The sequence below is a fragment of the Mesoplodon densirostris genome, chromosome 3 (assembly GCF_025265405.1).
Source record: "Mesoplodon densirostris isolate mMesDen1 chromosome 3, mMesDen1 primary haplotype, whole genome shotgun sequence".
In the NCBI taxonomy this organism is placed as follows: domain Eukaryota; kingdom Metazoa; phylum Chordata; class Mammalia; order Artiodactyla; family Ziphiidae; genus Mesoplodon; species Mesoplodon densirostris.
Window position 1 is genome coordinate 68,646,659 of NC_082663.1, and position 20,204 is coordinate 68,666,862.

The 20,204-nt window shown below is 34.8% G+C and overlaps 1 protein-coding gene across 2 annotated transcripts in view; it reads right to left on the bottom strand.

The window, feature by feature from the left end:
- The window catches only part of EDIL3 (EGF like repeats and discoidin domains 3), a 443,986-nt gene that overhangs the window by 44,656 nt on the left and 379,126 nt on the right, over positions 1 to 20,204 (bottom strand). For both annotated transcript variants that reach the window (XM_060093127.1, XM_060093128.1), the window contains one exon: positions 7,375 to 7,530. In XM_060093127.1, coding sequence (XP_059949110.1) covers positions 7,375 to 7,530 — 156 coding nt within the window. The remainder of the gene's footprint in view (positions 1 to 7,374; positions 7,531 to 20,204) is intronic.

Genomic DNA, 20,204 nt, shown 5'->3' on the forward strand with positions numbered 1-20,204 from the left:
CACCAATGGACAGATCACCCAGACAAAAAATTAATAAGGAAACACAAGCTTTAAATGACACAATAGACCAGGTAGATTTAACTGATATTTATAGGACATTCTGTCTGAAAACAACAGATTACACTTTCTTCTCAAGTGTACATGGAACATTCTCCAGGACAGATCACATCTTGGGTCACAAATCAAGCCTCAGAAAATTTAAGAAAATTGAAATCATATCAAGCATCTTTTCTGACCACAAAGCTATGAGATTAGAAATCAATTACAGGGAAAAAAATGTAAAAAACACAAACACATGGAAGCTAAACAATACATTACTAAATAATCAAGAGACCACTGAAGAAATCAAAGAGGAAATCAAAAACTACTTAGAGAAAAATGACAATGAAAACAGGCCAATCCAAAACCTATGGGATGCAGCAAAAGCAGATCTAAGAGGGAAGTTTATAGCCGTACAATCATACCTCAAGAAACAAGAAAAATTTCAAATAAACAATCTAACCTTTCACCTAAAGCAATTAGAGAAAGAAGAACCAAAAATACCCTAAAGTTAGCAGAAGGAAAGAAATCATAAAGTTCAGATCAGAAATAAATGAAAAAGAAATGAAGGAAACAATAGCAAAGATCAATGAAACTAAAAGCTGTTTCTTTGAGAAGATAAAATTGATAAACCATTAGCCAGACTCATCAAGAAATCAATAGAAATCAGAATTAGAAATGAAAAGGAAAAGTCACAATGGATACTGCAGAAATACAAAGGATCATAAGAGACTACTACAAGCAACTCTATGACAATAAAATGGACAGCTTGGAAGAAATGGACAAATTCTTAGAAATGGATAACCTTACAAGACTGAACCAGGAAGAAATAGAAAATATGAACAGACCAATCACAAGTAACGAAAATGAAACTGTGATTAAAAATCTTCCAACAAACAAAAGTCCAGGACCAGATGGCTTCACAGGTGAATTCTATCAAACATTTAGAGAAGAGCTAACACCCATCCTTCTCAAACTCTTCCAAAAATTGCAGAGGAAGGAACAATCCCAAACTCATTCTATGAGGCCACCATCACCCTGATAGCAAAACCAGACAGAGATACTACAAAAAAATTACAGGCCAATAACACTGATGAATATAGATGCAAAAATCCTCAACAAAATACTAGCAAACAGAATCCAACAACACATTAAAAGGATCATACACCATGATCAAGTGGGATTTATCCCAGGGATGCAAGGATTCTTCAATACATGCAAATCAATCAATGTGATACACCATATTAACACGTTGAAGAAGAAAAAATATATGATTTTCTCAATAGATGCAGAAAAAGCTTTTGACAAAATTCAACACCCATTTATGATAAAAAAACTCTCCAGAATGTGGGCATAGAGGGAACCTACCTCAACATAATAAAGGCCATATACGACAAACACACAGCAAACATCATTCTCAGTGGTGAAAAACTGTAAGCATTTCCTTGAAGATCAGGAACAAGACAAGGATGTCCACTCTTGCCACTATTTTCAAAATAGTTTTGGAAGTAATAGCCATGGCAATCACAGAAGAAAAAGAAATAAAAGGAATACAAATTGGAAAAGAAGAAGAAAAACTGTCAGTGTTTGTAGATGACATGATACTATACATAGAGAATCCTAAAGATGCCACCAGAAAACTACTAGAGCCAATCAATGAATTTGGTAAAGTTGCAGGATACAAAATTAATGCACGGAAATCTCTTGCATTCTTATACACTAACAATGAAAGATTAGAAAGAGAAATTAAGGAAACAGTCCCATTCACCACTGCAACAAAAAGAATAAAATACCTAGGAATAAACCTACCTAAGGAGGTAAAACACCCGTACTCAGAAAACTATAAGACACTGATGAAAGAAATCAAAGATGACACAGATGGAGGGATATATCATGTTCTTGTATTGGAAGAATCAATATTGTGAAAATTACTATACTACCCAAAGCAACCTACAGATTCAATACAATCCCTATCAAATTACCAATGGCAGTTTTTATAGAACTAGAAGAAAAAAATCTTAAAGTTTGTATGGAGACAGGAAAGACCCCAAATAGCCAAAGCAATCTTGAGGGAAAAAAACAGAGCTGGAGGAATCAGACTCCCCGACTTCAGACTATACTACAAAGCTACAGTCATCAAGACAATATGGTACTGGCACAGAAACAGAAATATAGATCAATGGAACAGGAAAGAAAGCCCAGAGATATACCCACACACCTATGGTCAACTAATCAATGACAAAGGAAGCAAGGACATACAATGGAGAAAAGACAGCCTCTTCAATAAGTGGTGCTTGGAAAACTGGACAGCTACATGTAAAAGAATGAAATTAGAACACTCCCTAACACCATATACAAAAATAAACTCAAAATGTATTACAGACCTAAATGTAAGATCAGATACTATAAAACTCTTAGAGGAAAACAAAGGAAGAACACTCTATGACATAAATCACAGCAAGATCTTTTTTGACCCAACTCCTAGAGTAATGGAAATAAAAACAAAAATAAACAAATGGGACCTAATGAAACTTAAAAGCTTTTGCACAGCAAAGGAAACTATAAACAAGACAAAGACAGCCCTCAGAATGTGAGAAAATATTTGCAAACAAATCAATGGACAAAGGATTAATCTCCAAAATATATAAACAGCTCATGCAGCTCAATATTAAAAAGACAAAAAACCGAATCAAAAAATGGGCAGAGGGCTTCCCTGGTGGCGCAGTGGTTGAGAATCTGCCTGCTAATGCAGGGGACACGGGTTCGAGCCCTGGTCTGGGAAGATCCCACATGCCGCGGAGCAACTAGGCCCGTGAGCCACGACTACTGAGCCTGCGTGTCTGGAGCCTGTGCTCCTGCAACAAGAGAGGCTGCAATAGTGAGAGGCCTGCACACTGCGATGAAGAGTGGCCCCCACTTGCCACAACTAGAGAAAGCCCTTGCACAGAAACGAAGACCCAACACAGCAAAAATAAATAAATTAATTAATAAACTCCTACCAACAACATCTTTAAAAAAAAAAAAAATGGGCAGAAGACCTAAATAGACATTTCACCAAGGAAGACATACAGATGGTCAAGAGGCACCTGAAAAGCTGCTCAACATCACTAATTATTAGAGAAATGCAAATCAAAACTACAATGAGGTATCACCTCACAGCAGTTAGAATGGGCATCACCAAAAAATCTACAAACAATAAATGCTGGAGAGGGTGTGGAGAAAAGGGAACGCTCTTGCACTGTTGGTGGGAATGTAAATGGATACAGCCACTATGGAGAACAATATGGACATTCCTTAAAAAACTAAAAATAGAATTACCATATGACCCAGCATCCCACTACTGGGCATATACCCAGAAAAAACCATAATTCCAAAAGACACATGCACCCCTATGTTCACTGTAGCACTATTTACAATAGCCATGTCATGGAAGCAACCTAAATGCCCATCGACAGATGAATGGATAAAGAAGGTGTGGTACATATATACAGTGGAATGTTACTCAGCCATAAAAAGGAATGAAATTGGGTCATTTGTAGAGAGGTGGATGGACCTAGAGACTGTCATACAGAGTGAAGTAAGTCAGAAAGAGAAAACCAAATGTATATTAACGCATATATGTGGAATCTAGAAAAATAGTACAGATGAACCAGTTTGCAAAGCAGAAATAGAGACATGGTTGTAGAGAACAAGTGTATGGACACCAAGGGGGAAAGTGGTGGGGGGTGGTGATTGTGGTGGGATGCATTGGACATATATACACTAATTATGTATAAATAGATAACTAATAAGAGCCTGCTGTATAAAAAATAAATAAAATAAAATTCAAAAAAAAAATCATGAGGAAACAGATGAAACCACACTGTGAGACCTGGGCAAGACATCTGGCCTAGACTCTTAAAAATGCCCATGTTTTGGAAGAAAAAAATGACAAGAGAATTACTCTAAAGGAGACTAAAGAGATATGATAAATACATCATATGAATCTTAATTGGATGCTCGATCAAAAACAGAAAGCTCCAAAGGGCATTTGGAGGACATTGGGTGTTTAAAAAAAAAAAAAGAAAAGAAAACCTTGTAAATATTTCCTTTTGAAATTTGCATATATGAAACATCTCACAGGCATATATTTTGCCCTGAAACACTTAATTCATTTATTATATTTATCTCCAGGAAAGCTTGTGGTTGAATTACACTTTTAAATATTGAAGACTTTTTTTCCCTTGTGGAAAGCAACCATGGAAAACAAGACACAAATGATACTAAGAATGAATAGAAGATGGCTTATTCAACTTTAGAAAAATTAATTAACGAGTTGTATAGGACCTCTGGAGAGAAGAAGAGCACTTCTATAAAGAATATATGAAATGATACCTAAATTCCTAGTAATAATAACAACAAAGCATAATAATCACTTGTATATATATATATATATATATATAAACATATATTTTGATTGGGATATATATGTGTATATACATGTGTGTGTGTGTGTAAAATGCCTGTATTTCCAAGTGCTGAAAGAACTCATGCAATGCATTTTCTCATTTATTTTATAAAATTTCCTTCTCTGTAGGAATGGAGATGCTTATTTCCTGCATTTCCTTCTTATACATAAAAGTATTTCTTTATTATAATAGCAACTGCAGCATTCTATGTATTGTTTATTGGTGTTAGTTGTTTCCTTTGGTAATAACTAGTAAACTTATTAAGGCTTTTCTTCAATGTACCAAACTAATTATAATATTAAAAACAGACTGGCTAAATTTAATTTTAAAACTTACAGTTATATTGACTGAGTTTAGCCAACTGTCATATTTATAATTCTAAAATGGTTTATTTTTTCAGAAATTTTACATTGGATAGATGACATGACGTATTGTCTCACATGAGGATTCTGGCTTACATCCTTTTCACTGAACGTGTCAGTTTACTCTCATGACTTTCCAACTTGCCTAATGGGAGTCTTTTTCTTTCTTTACAATAAGACTTATTTGGGGAATGGCAAGATCATGTGTTATAGTAAGTGTGGCTCTTAAGTACATGGATTTATAACTATAATCTATTTTACTTGTGCTTATGGAGGTATGTTTCCGGGGCTCTACATTAATTTGAAGGTAGACTCGATAAGTTTAAAATGTATATTACAAAACCTAAAGCAATGACTAAAATAACAAAAAAAAGTTATAGCAAATAAGTCAACAAATGAAGCACAATGGAATAACTAAAAAATTCAATTAATTCAAAGGAAGGCTGAAAATAGGAAAAAATGAAAGAAAAGACGAGACATATAGCAAAAAAATAGCAAGATGATAGACTTATACCCAATTACTTCAATACTCATATAAATATAAATGCTCTAAATGCTCCAGTTAAAAAGCAGAGATAGTTGAATTGGAAAAAAGGAAACAATTATATGCTGCATAGAAAAAATGCATTTTAAATATAAAGTAGAAATAGTTAGAAGTAAAAGGATGGAGAAAACATATACCAATGTAGTACTAATCAAAAGGAAGCTAGAGTACCTCTATGAATAGCAGCAAAGTAGGTTTCAGAGCAAAAATACCACCAGGAATAAAGAAGCTCATTTTCTAATAATAAAAGAGTTATTTGATTAAGAGGACATTACAACCCTAATCATTCATATATCTTTCAACAGACTTTCAAAATACATGAAGCAAATACCAATAACTGCCAGGAGAAATAGAGAAATCAATGGTTAGAGTTCGAGATTTCCACATTGCTCTCTCTGGAATTTTTAGTACAAGAAGCTAGAAAATCAGGGAGGATATAGAAAACCTGAACAACACTATCTAGTCACTTGGCCAACTTGACACAAGGTTTTATGTACATTTCAGACTGAGATAATGAAATAAAATGCATAAATAACAATGCCCAGTCTATCAATTAGGGAAATTTTAAAAATGATTCACAAATAATCATTAAATCATATGCTTAATATAAATGGAGACAAGAAGTATTTCACCAGCACAATGGTTTACACCTCTTCCCTAAATCAAGTTTTATAAGGATTTAAATATTACAAATGTGCTTTTCAGTGAATATTGCACATGGATTATAGATGAGAATACTTATCTTAAAATTAATTTCAAGAACTATATAATTTATGAAGTTTAGAAAATTTCATCTTATGGAATATATTTGCATTCTTTACACATCAAAATGCCTACTGTAAAAGGTGAAAACAAGAACTGAAATAGTCATTTGCTGTAAATCATAGCAGATACTTGTCTACACCTCAAAAAAATTTGAAGACATTGTTACAAAATACCCAATATTCATTCAATCTAAGAAGCCACTGATTATAAAACATGCCATTATTTTACATTCTTCTAGAAAATAGTAAGGGCTATTAGATTGTGACATTGAGATACACCAATTTCTGAGATGTTAAAACGCAAAATGTGTGTGTGTTCTGAGATGTTAAGTGAATATGTCTGTCCTGAGATGCTAAATGGGCATATTCTGAGACATTAAAAGGTAAAGAGTTGTGGTTTTGTAATCTTAACCTAAAACACATCTCCCCTAAAATAAATTTTGTGTGAACTGAATTCATACTTTATAGTCTCATTGAAATAGTCACTCCAGTCTTGGTATTTCTGGGAAAATTAAATTCTCTACCTTGGATACTTGAAGAAAGAAAGATATTCCCAACCTTTCTATTGGTTAATAATACAACAACAGTAAGGAAATAAAGGGGTTACATGAAATGGAAAAATCATTATTAACTCAGAAATGCTTAACATGTATGAAAGTGTATTATATTTTCCCCAAAATCACTGAAATAAGAGATTACGTTTCTACTGATGTCTTCAGAAAGGTACAGTTCTTTGCACAGAATCTAAGCAACAAATTCATTCAATTTCATTAATCTAAGGCCATATTTTAACATCTGATCCTATTAGTTATTGATATTACCCTTGAGCACTTTCATTCTCCAGAATCCCACAGACATTCAGACCAGTAGCTACCAGTAGATACAAAGATGTTCAACATAGTAAGAACTTTTAGCAAAACAATTAGAGATCGTATGGTAGAAGTTTAAGTGCATCAATATATAATGATCATTATAATATTAAAACACAGATTTTGCAGGTCAAATTCATTAATCCATGAATTAAAACACAATCAAGGAAACTGAGCAGAGAAACGTCCCTATTTTAATTTCAATGAACTAATATAATCATCAAATCTGTTCACTTCTATAATTATAATTCTGCAATTCCTAATTATCAAAATAATCAAGTAAATAAAAAATGTTAAACAATTTGATCCTCTACTTCTGTATGTCATCAAACCACCAGAATGACTTACCTTATCTTTTCTTTGCTTTTCATCCTGGTATACCGTCCAGTGTTCTCCATCATTGCTGTAAGCTAGTTTGTAGGAGCCTACAAACTGCACATGACCAAAATCTTTAGCTCCTTGTGTAATAATGCCAGTCACTTTGGTAGGGACCAGAAGATCCACCTATAAAAAGGAAAAGACATAATTCAAATGCCATGATAGAGTCCATTATAAATTTGCAATTCTTTTGAACTCAGATTAAGAAATATATATGCTAAAGCCAAAAATCCACTTGATTATTTGTATTTTGAAATAGAAGACTGAGTCTATTATTGGCTTCTGATTTTGATTATGCCACTGGGTAAACCTGGCTGAAAATTTGAACAACCATTTTGAGCATTTTTAAATAAAGTGGTGGTCTTTTCAGTCTACCAATCAATTTTATATTAAACTGACTCATCTAGCATGTGGTTTTTGTGTAATTGAGATAGTACAGAACTGGCAAGGCTGATCTTTTCGAGACTGATCATCATCTCCCAGAGTCTGTGCTTATAAATCAATTTTCTGACTTTATTGATCAATTTTATAGTAATAAAAATTATAGCTGTATACACATCAGGAACAAAAAAATTTGATGTTTCCTAATTAAGCAGTAAAATGTCAACCCTGCTTCCATGAATTTTAATCAGTTCAGTTATATATAACTGAGTAATAGTAATCATTGGCCAATGAAAATCATCTTTCAGAAAACTACAACCCTAAAACTGTTGAGGAGGAAGTCAAGTATTCTTCAAAAATGAGAGAGAATTAAAATATGCATCCATGACCTGTGGGATCTGTGCTCATTGTTGCAAAATATATATTAAAGGGCATAAGACCCATGGTGATTTAGTAAGCATTAAATTCATCAACTGCAACACTGAAATGCAAAAGATAGGAATGCTTTTCATCAAAGAAGAAAACATAACATTGAATAGTATTTCCCCTCTTTGTTCTCTAATTCATGCATCTTCTCTTATATCTTATGATGCTAATTAAAAGAAAAATTATAGGAAACTTTGTTTTCCATGTGGACAATTCCTATTAAGACCTTTACCATTTGCTGTACTAATGTTCCTTGATCTATAGCTTCCTCTCTCCTCCCACAATAGCCACCTACTTCTTCCTACTTCCTATGACTAAGTGCACTGCTACATCCTTGATCTTATCATCTTCAACTGTCATGATCTCATGTGTGACCTTAGTGGCTTTCAACAACTATGACCTTTTGTTTCTATTTCAGGTTCTCCATTCTGAGAGATGTTTGTGGCTACAAATAGACAGTCATGGGTCAGACGCAGGCCATCAATGAGAAGAGGGGTCTAGGGAGACTGCATTGAATAGACCATATTAAGTGACATAGATGCTCATCAATAAAGATATGAAAAAGTTCCCAGTGTTTCATGGCATAGGATTATATTTCTTTAAAGATTCACATGGGCTTTTTGCCCTCTTTTTGTAACATTCATCAAAGACACTAGGCTCAAGCTGGACAATGGATTAAGACAGAAAACCACCCTTAATGCTTTATTAAAACATTGTAGAAAGTTTATAAAAAATTATAAAATATAATGTTGTTACTACTTTCCAAACATGTATTATGTCACTTAAAATATCTTGCGTGTCCAGCTGCAATGCAGGATGGCAAAATTATGATATCCTGGGAAGGAAGCTGTTGCTGCCTCACATAATGCTAAATGCTTTGTGGTATGTCTTCAGTGACTCCTCTTAATACTCTTTTCTGGTAGGATATCATCTCCACTTTAGAGGGAACAGTTGCTAGGGAGGTAACATAACATGACATGTGACGCAAAGATCAACAGTCAGTAAAGGGAGGATCCCAGATTCAAATCCATGTCTTTCTGATTCAAAGTTCTGCATATGGATTCTCACTCAATGATTTCTTCCCATTCTCTGTGACTATTTCAGAAATTTCTGAAGAATCTCAAAGCTTTCTCACCACACTCATCAAACGTACAGCCCTCTAAGCCCCAAACAAAAGCAATCCAGGCTTTGCAATATTATGAGAGCCCTGTCTTTAAACATGAATTTCCTCTCTGTTCTTTAGCTGTCTAGGCTTAAAAATATGGATTGCTTTTGCTGTACTAAATCCAAATCTAATTGCGCAGAAACGTCTAGGCCTAGCCACTGGTCTTCAAAGTGCTCTTAATGTTACTGACACTCAATAAATGGAAAAAAAGTCTTACAGTACTCTGAGTCACTGTGTTGTCATCAAGGCTATAAACATACAGGAACTCAAACTGACACCAAGAATACCTCCAGTGGATTCTTCAGTGCCTAAATGTCTATAAGTCCTAAGCTAAGATGATGCAGTGAGGAGTCTTGGAGCATTTTTTTTTCAGTGGCATTTCTTAAAGTCAGGGTTTCCTGCTGGGTGGAGATGTTTTCTCCTTAAGTTGTGTGTCTTGGCTCTTTCTAACAGATCTGTTTTTCTCCCACTTTAACAGCTCCCCTTCTCCAGCTTTTTTTTTTTTTTTTTTTTGATCCAGAAATGTTTTTCTTTTTTGTTCCAGTTAAGTCAAATCCTCGATTTAAATAGTCAGCAATCTGTTTCAAGCTGGGTTTGGTCCTAAAATTTGCTACATTATAAACTTAGAATACCAGACCTAAGCAAACATTCTTTCAGTATAAAAATAATCAGCATCCCACACTTAACATGAGGTTGTTACAACAGGGATGTACAGATCTCACTCTGTGACACACTGGAAGGACACATCACTCTCATGTTCATCATACAGGATTATCCCAGAAAAGCCCACTCTTCTGGACCTATGCCTACCCCTGGCCCAGGACCACTCTGTCCTCTTGCAGATTTTCTGACTTAAAGTTGTACTGCAAATATGATTCTGCTATTTTAGACCCTTACCTCCCAAGGTTTGGCTCAGATAGAGCAGGTTATTTAGGGCACTAAGCTGGGACATGGGTAGACATTTGGCTTAACACACTGCACTTCATGTCTGGATCTGCATTAAAAGTACCTAACATGGGGCTTCCCTGGTGGCACAGTGGTTGAGAGTCCGCCTGCCGATGCAGGGGACACGGGTTCGTACCCCGGTCCGGGAAGATCCCACATGCCGCGGAGCGGCTGGGCCCGTGAGCCATGGCCGCTGAGCCTGAGCGTCCGGAGCCTGTGCTCCGCAGTGGTAGAGGCCACAGCAGTGAGAGGCCCGTGTACCGCTAAAAAAAAAAAAAAAAAAAAAAAGTACCTAACATGTAACTGTCCTCAATAAAGGTTTTGCTGGATTAAGCTGGAGCTACTTCCAAAGTATGTTCTGCAGACAAAACCAACCCGTGGCTAAGGATGCTGCAGTGTATCACAGCAGAAAATGCTAGTTGCTTTCCTCTTGTTTCTCTACGTGGCATTACTGGTTAAGGAAACATCATCATAGTTGTACCAACAATTTTTATTGGGAAGGCAACTAGTTAAAAATCCTCTCCAATCTTCAGGAATGTGATTGTGAAAGCCAGCCTATTCTGGTAGAGCTGAATGGTCTGGGTTCACAAACTGGCTCTACCCTTACTAGCTATATGCCTTTGGGCAAGCTACTTTACCTCTCTACAGCTCAATATCCTCATTTGAAAAAAATGAGAATAGTCCCTTTATTAGGATTTTAAGGATTTTATGAGGATAAGATGAGTTAATATATAAGTGTGTAAAATAATATATAGGAGTATTTAAACTTTGTTAACAAACAAACAATGAATAAATCTGGGGGAAGAATCTAATATTGGTCTCAGAGTACCTTTTAGAAACATAAATATGGAAATAGGGAAATTGGGTGGCCAGATTGTCCTAGAAGCAACTTCTTGATCATAGCATATTTTGGCCACCTTCTCAGGATGTACACAAAGTCAGTCATTTCATCTTTACTGAAAGTAGAGAAAATATTGAGTAACTAAAATTCACATTTATGGGTGAAATGGGTAATTAAGGATATAATTAACTTTATGGAATGTTGTGCATCTCTATTTAAATATTAAGATTATATTACAAGAGGGAAATGGTCTCACTCTTTGCAGATGACATGATAGTATACATAGAAAATCCTAAAGATGCTATCAGAAAACTACTAGAGCCCATCAATGAACTAAGTAAAGTTGCAGGATACAAAAGTAATACACAGAAATCTGTTGCATTTCTATATACTAACAACCAAAGATCAGAAAGAGAAATTAAGGAAACAATCCCATTTACCATCGCATCAAAAAGAATAAAATACTTAGGAATAAACCTACTTAAGGAGGCAAAAGACCTGTACTCTGAAAACTATAAGATGCTGATGAAAGAAATTGAAGATGACACAAACAGATGGAAAGATATACCATGTTCTTGGATTGGAAGAATCAATATTGTGAAAATGACTACTCCCCAATAAAATCTACATATGCAATGCAATCCCTATCAAATTACCAATGGCATCTTTCACAGACTTAGACCAAAAAATTTTGTGTGGAAACAGAAAAGACCCCATATAGCCAAAGCAATCCTAAGAAAGAAAAATGGAGCTGGAGTAATCAGGCTCCCTGACTTTGGACTATACTACAAAGCTACAGTCATCAAAACAGTGTGGTACTGGCAGAAAAAGAGAAATATAGATCAATGGAACAGGATAGAAGGCCCAGAAATAAACCCAGGCACCTATGGTCAATTAATCTACAACAAAGGAGGCAAGAATATACAATGGAGCAGAGACAGTCTCTTCAATAAGTGGTGCTGGGGAAACTGGACAGCTACATGTAAAAGAATGAAATTAGAATATTCTCTAACACCTTACACAAAAATAAACTCAAAATGGATTAAAGACCTAAATGTAAGAGTGGATACTATAAAATTCTTAGAGGAAAACACAGGCAGAACACTCTTTGACATAAATTGCAGCAATATCTTCTTTGATCCATCTCCTAGAGTATGAAAATAAAAACAAAAATAAACAAATGGGACCTAATTAAACTTAAAAGCTTTTGCACACCAAAGGAAACCATAAACAAAATGAAAGGACAACTCACAGAATGGGAGAAAATATTTGCAAATGATGCTACCAAAAAGTGCTTAATCTCCAAAATATATAAACAGCTCATGCAGTTCAATATCAAAACAACAAACACCAAATAAAAAAAATGGGCAGAAGAGCTAAATAGACATTTCTCCAAAGAAGACATACAGATGGCCAAAAAGTGCATGAAAAGATGCTCAACATCGCTAATTGTTAGAGAGATGTGAATCAAAAATACAGTGAGGTATCACCTCACATTGGTCAGAATGGCCATCATCAAAAAGTCTTCAAATAATAAATGCTGGAGAGGGTGTGGAGAAAAAGGAAATCCTACACTGTTGGTGGAAATGTAAATTGGTACAGTCACTATGGAGAACAGTATTGAGTGTTCCTTAAAAAACTGAAAATAGGGTTACCATATGATCCATCAATCCCACTCCTGGGTATATCTGGAGGAAACTCCAATTTGAAAAGATACATGCACCCCAGTGTTCAGGGCAGCACTATTTAAAATAGCCAAGAGATGGAAGCAACATATATGTCCACTGATAGAGGAATGAATAAAGATGTGGTACATATATACAATGGAATATTACTCAGCCATAAAAGAGTGAAATAATGCCATTTGCAGCAACATGGATGGACCTGGAGATTATCATACTAAATGAAGTAAGTCAAAGACAAATATCTTATGATATCACTTATATGTGAAATCCAAAAGAAATGATACAAAGGAACTTATTTACAAAACAAAAACAGACTCACAGACTTCAAAACAAACATGGTTATCAAAGCGAAAAGGTGGGGGGAGGGATAAATTAGGAGTTTGGGATTAACATATACACACTACTATATATAAAATAGATAATCAGCAAGGACCTACTATATAGCACAGGGAACTCTACTCAATATTCTGTAAAAACCTATGTAGGCAACGAATCTGGGAAAGAATGGATATATGTATATTTATAACTGAATCACTTTGTGGTACACCTGAAACTAACACAACATCGTAAATCAACTATACTACAATATAAAATAAAAATTAAATTAAAAAATATTAAGAGAAAATTAGACTCCAAATTATAGTGGGTGATTTGTTTTCCTTTAATTATGAGTGAAAAAAGAAGGAGCTATATAGAAAGAGGCTTAAGTGATATATAAGTAAAGAAAAAAGTATTGCATGAGTGTTATGTAGGAATATACCTTTTTTTGTTGTAAAACATCCTACAATGTTTTAGCAAAGCATACATATTTTTAGAGTGTCTAGCTTAGAAAAACAGTGTAGAAAAACTAAGAGCATTTGTTTGAAAAAGGTCAAGATGAACTACATTTCAGATTATCTGCATAACACCCTGACAGATGGTTCCCTGGGAGGAGACAAGGCAGACCAAGGAAAGTCTGCTGATTTTCATGGAGATGTTCTTTAAGGGGTGAAGAAAATGAAAAGCAATATAAATAGGTGTTTAAAAAAAGTGAACAAAAAGACCAAAGAGATTTATCACAGAAATATGGTGCTCTGCTACATCTACAGTGCTCTAGTTTTTGCTTTTATGTTATATCAGTTATTTTGGATTATGGATTTTATAACTTCAAGGAGCTTTGTAAAATTAACTCATTAAGCAGAAATAACTTTGAAGCTAATATAATTATCTATATTTAATAATTAAATTATAGGCAAAATATTTAGACTTTTTGGTTTCAGTATAGAAGTTTTTACCTTAACATTACATGAAACAATTCTATATAATTGTAGCCACATTTAAAGCACATAAAGGCATACTTTGTTTTATTGCACTTTGCAAATATCGCGTTTCTTATGTACTGAAGGTTTGTGGTAACCTTGTGTCGAGCAAGTCTATCGCACCATTTCTCCAACAGCATTTGCTCACTTTGTGCTTCTGTGTCACATTTTGGTACTTGCAATATTTCAAACTTTTCATTGTTATATTTGTTATGGTGATCTGTGATCAGTGATCTTTGATGTTACTATTATGACTCACTAAAGTCTCAGAAGATGAGTATTTTTTAGCAATATTTTTTAACTAAGGTATGTCATGTTATATTTTTAGACATAATGCCATCACACACTTAATAGACTACAGTTATAAACATAAGTTTTATATGCACTGGAAAACAGAAAAATTCATGTGACTTGCTTTATTGCACAGGTCTGGAATTGATCCCACAATATCTCCAAGGTATGCCTGTAATTAACTATACTTGACATTTGGACAACATTTTTGGTTATCAGATACTGGTCACACTTTTACTCCATATTTGCAGGCTAACTAGTCAATGTGATCAACTTATGATGAAATATTATCCAGTCCCTGTATCTCATACAATTTAGTAGCTCTAAGGTTATGGATTTAGAATCCTTAAAATACTATTGAGGCCTCATAATACACTCATTCCAGCACCCATGATTGCATTCCTCCTCTTACTAAAAAAAGTTTTAGTTTCCAATAATATTTAAAAACATTTAATAAAGCAATTGCTTTTCCTATATTGCATTTTAAAATTATGAACACTAATACAAAAAATATATACTATAAAATAACCTTTCAAAGAGAGAGGGAATGTTCTATTTTATTGATGTTTTCTAGTGTGCCTTTTACATGTAAAACCAAGCATGATACATGTTTGATGCCATGAACAAACTTTTTATGCTCAGGAGTGTGTTTTGCAGCATATCAGACATATTGTAGACATTACAAATATCCAGGAATAATCTGCCCTGGATTCAAAGTTGAGATAATTCCATATTTAACAATTATCTACAATTATAACGTAAACAACTGCATATATCAACCTGAGCTGCACCCCATGATTGCTGTCAGCTCATAACTATGAACTTTTTAAAAGAGTTTGTCTAGAGTCATGCAGGTAGTTCAACTGCTTATCTTAACTAAGGATGGGAGGAAGCATAATTATGAATATTTTATATTTAATATTGTTATTTTACTAATCTTTCTCAATATAAAATACATGCTAAGAATATAAAGTAAGAAATACAGAGAATATTAAAAAACAGCTGTCTTACCATCAGATACAATCAATGATTTTCATACCCCTTAAATGTGGATATTTTAGACAAATTTGTTGTATTTGGCATTTGAACAATATTATTAGTTACCAGGTGTTGGTTGCACTTTAGTCCACATTTGCAGGTCAATTTATTCCTTTTTTTTCTTAATATTTCACTAGTAATTCTCTATGTCAATAAACTATTTTAAAGACTTTTTTTATCCTAACAAGTCATTTCAAGAGTTTATCACAATCATTTATTTACGTAAAACATTTGTTCCTCCCTGTATCCTTAAATTTTCTATTAAAATTAAAACATTCATAAAATCCTAGTCCTTTCATTTGGCCACATAATCTCATTTATTGGGTTGGCCAAAATGTTCATTTGGGTTTTTCCATAACATCTTATGGAAAAATCCAAATGAACTTTTTGGCTAACCCAATACATAGGGTAAATTAATAGAATTTGGTCAGAGAATATGGAAAATAGGTTTATTGCCTAAACATGAAAGTAATAAACAGTTGTGATTATTTCAGATGGTATGAAGAGATATAAGGAATCCAGATAAAATAACTAAAACTCTATTATCTAGAGTTAATTCTTGTTGACCTCTTAATATTCATATTTGCAGACATTTCCTATTCCCATATATCTATCTTCATGAAAATAAGCTCACAGTATGAATGTGGTTTTACAATTTGCATGTGTATATTTTTATATCTAAATAATAATAATACTTTGTAATGGCTGTGTAACAGTCTCACAGATACAGAAATAAATATGAAAATTATTTAACCAGTCCACTACTGATATTTTAAAACTTTTTGTTTCTAATTCTTCTTCATTGGTTAAAAACCTAAAATGAACTCCTATGTGTATTTATCTTTGCTCACTGGTGCAACTGTTTCCTTATCGTCATGAAGGACCTGTCATTTGAAATGTGGTGTATACATTGTTTCATTTGTTTCTGGAAAAATCATACACTTCCAATTGTGGTATTTGATAATTTTTTCTCTACATACTCACTAGTCCTATGTTTTATATAATTCTATATTTTTTACAATTTGAAAAATGGCATTTTTATATTTAATGTATATAAATGGTGAAAAGTGGCATTTCATTTGCATTCTAATTATTCAGTCTCATTAATAATGTATATTAGTATATTATTATTAATGTCTTGTTAGTATCCTTTATTACTTCTGGGATTAGAGATTTTCTTGTTGCTTTTAAAGAATTATATAGCATCAATATTGGCTTCTGTTATAATTATTGCATTTTTTTCCTAATTTGCTATGTCATTTAATTTTTTTGACACAAGTTTTTAATTTTCCTGTACTCAAGTCTATCAATCACTCCATTTGCAATTACATATTTTCATATGCCTAAAAAGACCTTCTATTTAATTAGATTGGTGAAAAATGATTTACATGTTCCCTTATAATTTCCTCTAGGTTTTCTTTCTAAGTTTTCTTCTTTACGTTCCTCCCTTCCTTCCCTCTTTCCTTTTAACATCTAAATCATCTTGGATTTCTGTGTACATGTGATGTGACATAAAGTTCATACTTTATTTTTTATAAAGATGTAATTTTCTCAATACTTTTTCTTGAATAATCCATTTTTTAAATTTTTGTTTTTTCCCCACTATCTGGGTGATAGTTATAAGGTCTGTTCTTTATTCTTGAAATCAGTACTATAAATTATCATTGTCATCATCATCATATAGCAGGATATACCTTGGTGAGAGTCTCTTTTATTGCTTTTGTATAGAATAAAGTGGATTCATTCAAGCTGTAGACTTGTTCCTGGGAGAGGGAAGTGTGCTCAAAAGGTTTTCTGGTCTTATATTTTAAAATGTTGCTTCTGCTTCTTTTAGTATCTCCCACTAGAAGGTCAATTATCCAAAGACTAGCTCTTTACTTCTAATTTTTCCTATTTATAATATTTTCTCACTCATCATTAAAAAATATTATTCTCCCTTGTATTTTCAGAGTTTCTCCACTTTATCCTCAATATTACGGATTTAAAAAAAATAAATTTATTTATTTATTTTTGGCTGCATTGGGTCTTCATTGCTGTGTGTGGCTTCATCTAGTTGCAGTGAGCGGGGGCTACTCTTCGTTGCAGTGCGTTGGCTTCTCATTGCTGTGGCTTCTCTTGCTGCTGAGCTCAGGCTCTAGGCGCACGGGCTCAGTAGTTGTGGCTCGCAGGCTCTAGAGTGCAGGCTCAGTAGTTGTGGCACATGGGCTTAGTTGCTCCACGACATGTGGGATCTTCCTGGACCAGAGCTTGAACCTGTGTCCCCTGCATTGGCAGGCAGATTCCTAACCACTGCACCACCAGGGAAGCCCTGCATTTTATTTATTTATTTTCTTTGGGGGTACACGGGCCTCTCACTTTTGTGGCCTCTCCCATTGCGGAGCACAGGCTCCGGACGTGCAGGCTCAGCGGCTATGGCTCATGGGCCCAGTTGCTCTGAGGCATGTGGGATCTTCCCGGACTGGGGCACAAACCCGTGTCCCCTGCATTGGCAGGCGGACTCTCAACCACTGTGCCACCAGGGAAGCCCCGCATTTTATTTTTGATAATGGAATTTCCACTGCTAAATTTTAAAATTTCCTTGAAATACATAATTTAAGATCCCTCCCTCATCATCTCAACTTTTGTCTCACTCTATTACTCAAGGAAAAAATATGTTTATATATATTCTACTAATCATTTGTTTCTGTAAAAAATTTTCTACTTTTACAGTTTTCATAATAGCTTTTGAGTAATTTCTATCCTTATCCTGTTCTGCATATTAAAAAATAAGCCTGATATAATCTTGTATTATTTTCCCTTACTTGAACAGAGAGAGAATAGTCCTGGTGTTAGGCAGCACACTGGTCATAAGCATTCCCCATTGTCTCTCACCATCTATCAGGCTGTTTTATGAATTCTTACTGACCTTCAGATATAAACACTGCCAAAGGTCTTATTAACAAGGTCCAAGGGGGCCTCCCTGGTGGCGCAGTGGTTGAGAGTCCACCTGCCAATGCAGGGGATACGGGTTCGTGCCCCGGTCTGGGAGGATCCCATATGCCGCGGAGCGGCTGGGCCCGTGAGCCATGGCCGCTGGGCCTGCGCATCCGGAGCCTGTGCTCCGCAACGGGAGAGGCCACAACAGTGAGAGGCCCGCATACCGCAAAAAGGAAAAAAAAAAAAAAAACAAGGTCCAGCAGACATTTAGGCAGTATAGCTTAGCTGGTCTGAAGGATGAACCACTCCTACTCTTGCTGTTTATCCTCTACATACAGGAAGGATAACCTATTTTCTTGATAATACAAAATCCAAAGCATTCTCCTATCACAAGTAAAATCACAGTGGCAGGCACCTTTGTCCCTGTTGTTCACTGTGCACCTGGCATACACCAGGTATTTCAATAAGTATATAATGAATGAATGGCTTCATGTTTTAGGATTCAGTGAGCTAACATGTAGCCAACATGTACTCTATTCCACTTTTCCAGGTTTGCATTATGGGGTAAATGGGTGTGATGGGACATTGGGAAGTAGAGTGCTGACCACAGCTTGCAGTCTCTGGCTGTAGTAAACTGACCTCAGGTCCCTCGGTCCACAGGGCAGCCTCTGGGTCTTGGCCAGCCCTGTTCTGATTCAGATGTTGGAATTCTCACACTGTAGTTACAGGAAACTCTGCCCAGAGCCTGGAAAGTCACCGGCTGGCTTATATTTGTATGCATACTGTATGGATGATGGTAAGGGAATCAAAGGCTGCAGCAGTCACAATTGAGAAGTTGAATGTAATAAAATAATGTAAGTGATTTCCTGATAAGCTCAACATAGGAACATTTAAAATCAGGTCTGCTTTTGCAGCTCTAGAGGAACCTTCCAAATGTAGTTCTCACAAAAATGTTTGAGAAAATTCATTCAGGCTTCACTAAAATTCTCTATGTAAAAATAGTTCTAGATGAAAGTCCAACTATGATGATTTTCTCACTAAATCTCAAAGAAATTTAAAAGATAAAAACAAAGAAATTGAAGACCACACAAACAGGTTTAAAGATATACCATGTTCTTGGATTGGAAGAATCAATATTGCCAAAATTACCATTGTACCCAAGACAATCTACAAATTTGATATAATCTCTATCAAATTACCAATTGCATTTTTCACAGAACTAGAACAAATAATTTTAAAATTTGTATGGAAACACAAATGACCCCGAATAGCCAAAACAATCTTAAGAAGGAAGAACAGAGCTGGAGGAATTATGCACCCTGATTTCAGACTATACTACAAAGCTACAGTGATCAAAACAGTATGGTACTGGCACAAAAACAGACACATAGATCAATGGAACAGGATAGAGAGCCCAGAAATAAACCCATGCACTTATGGTCAATTGTGGTCAATTAATCTATGACAAAGGAGGCAAGAATATACAATGGAGAAAGGACAGTCTCTTCAATAAGCGGTGCTGGGAAAACTGGACAGTTACTTGTAAAAGAATGAAATTAGAACATTCTCTAAAACCCCATGCAAAAATCAACTCAAAATGGACTAAAGACGTCCATGTAAGACTGGATACTATTAAACTCCTAGAGGAAAACATAGGCAGAACAGTCTTTGACATAAATCACAGCAACAGTTTATTGGATCCCTCTCCTAGAGTAAAGGAAATAAAAACAAAAATAAGCAAATGGGACCTAATTAAACTTGAAAGCTTTTGCACAGAAAAAGAAACCACAAATAAAACAAAAAGACAATGTACG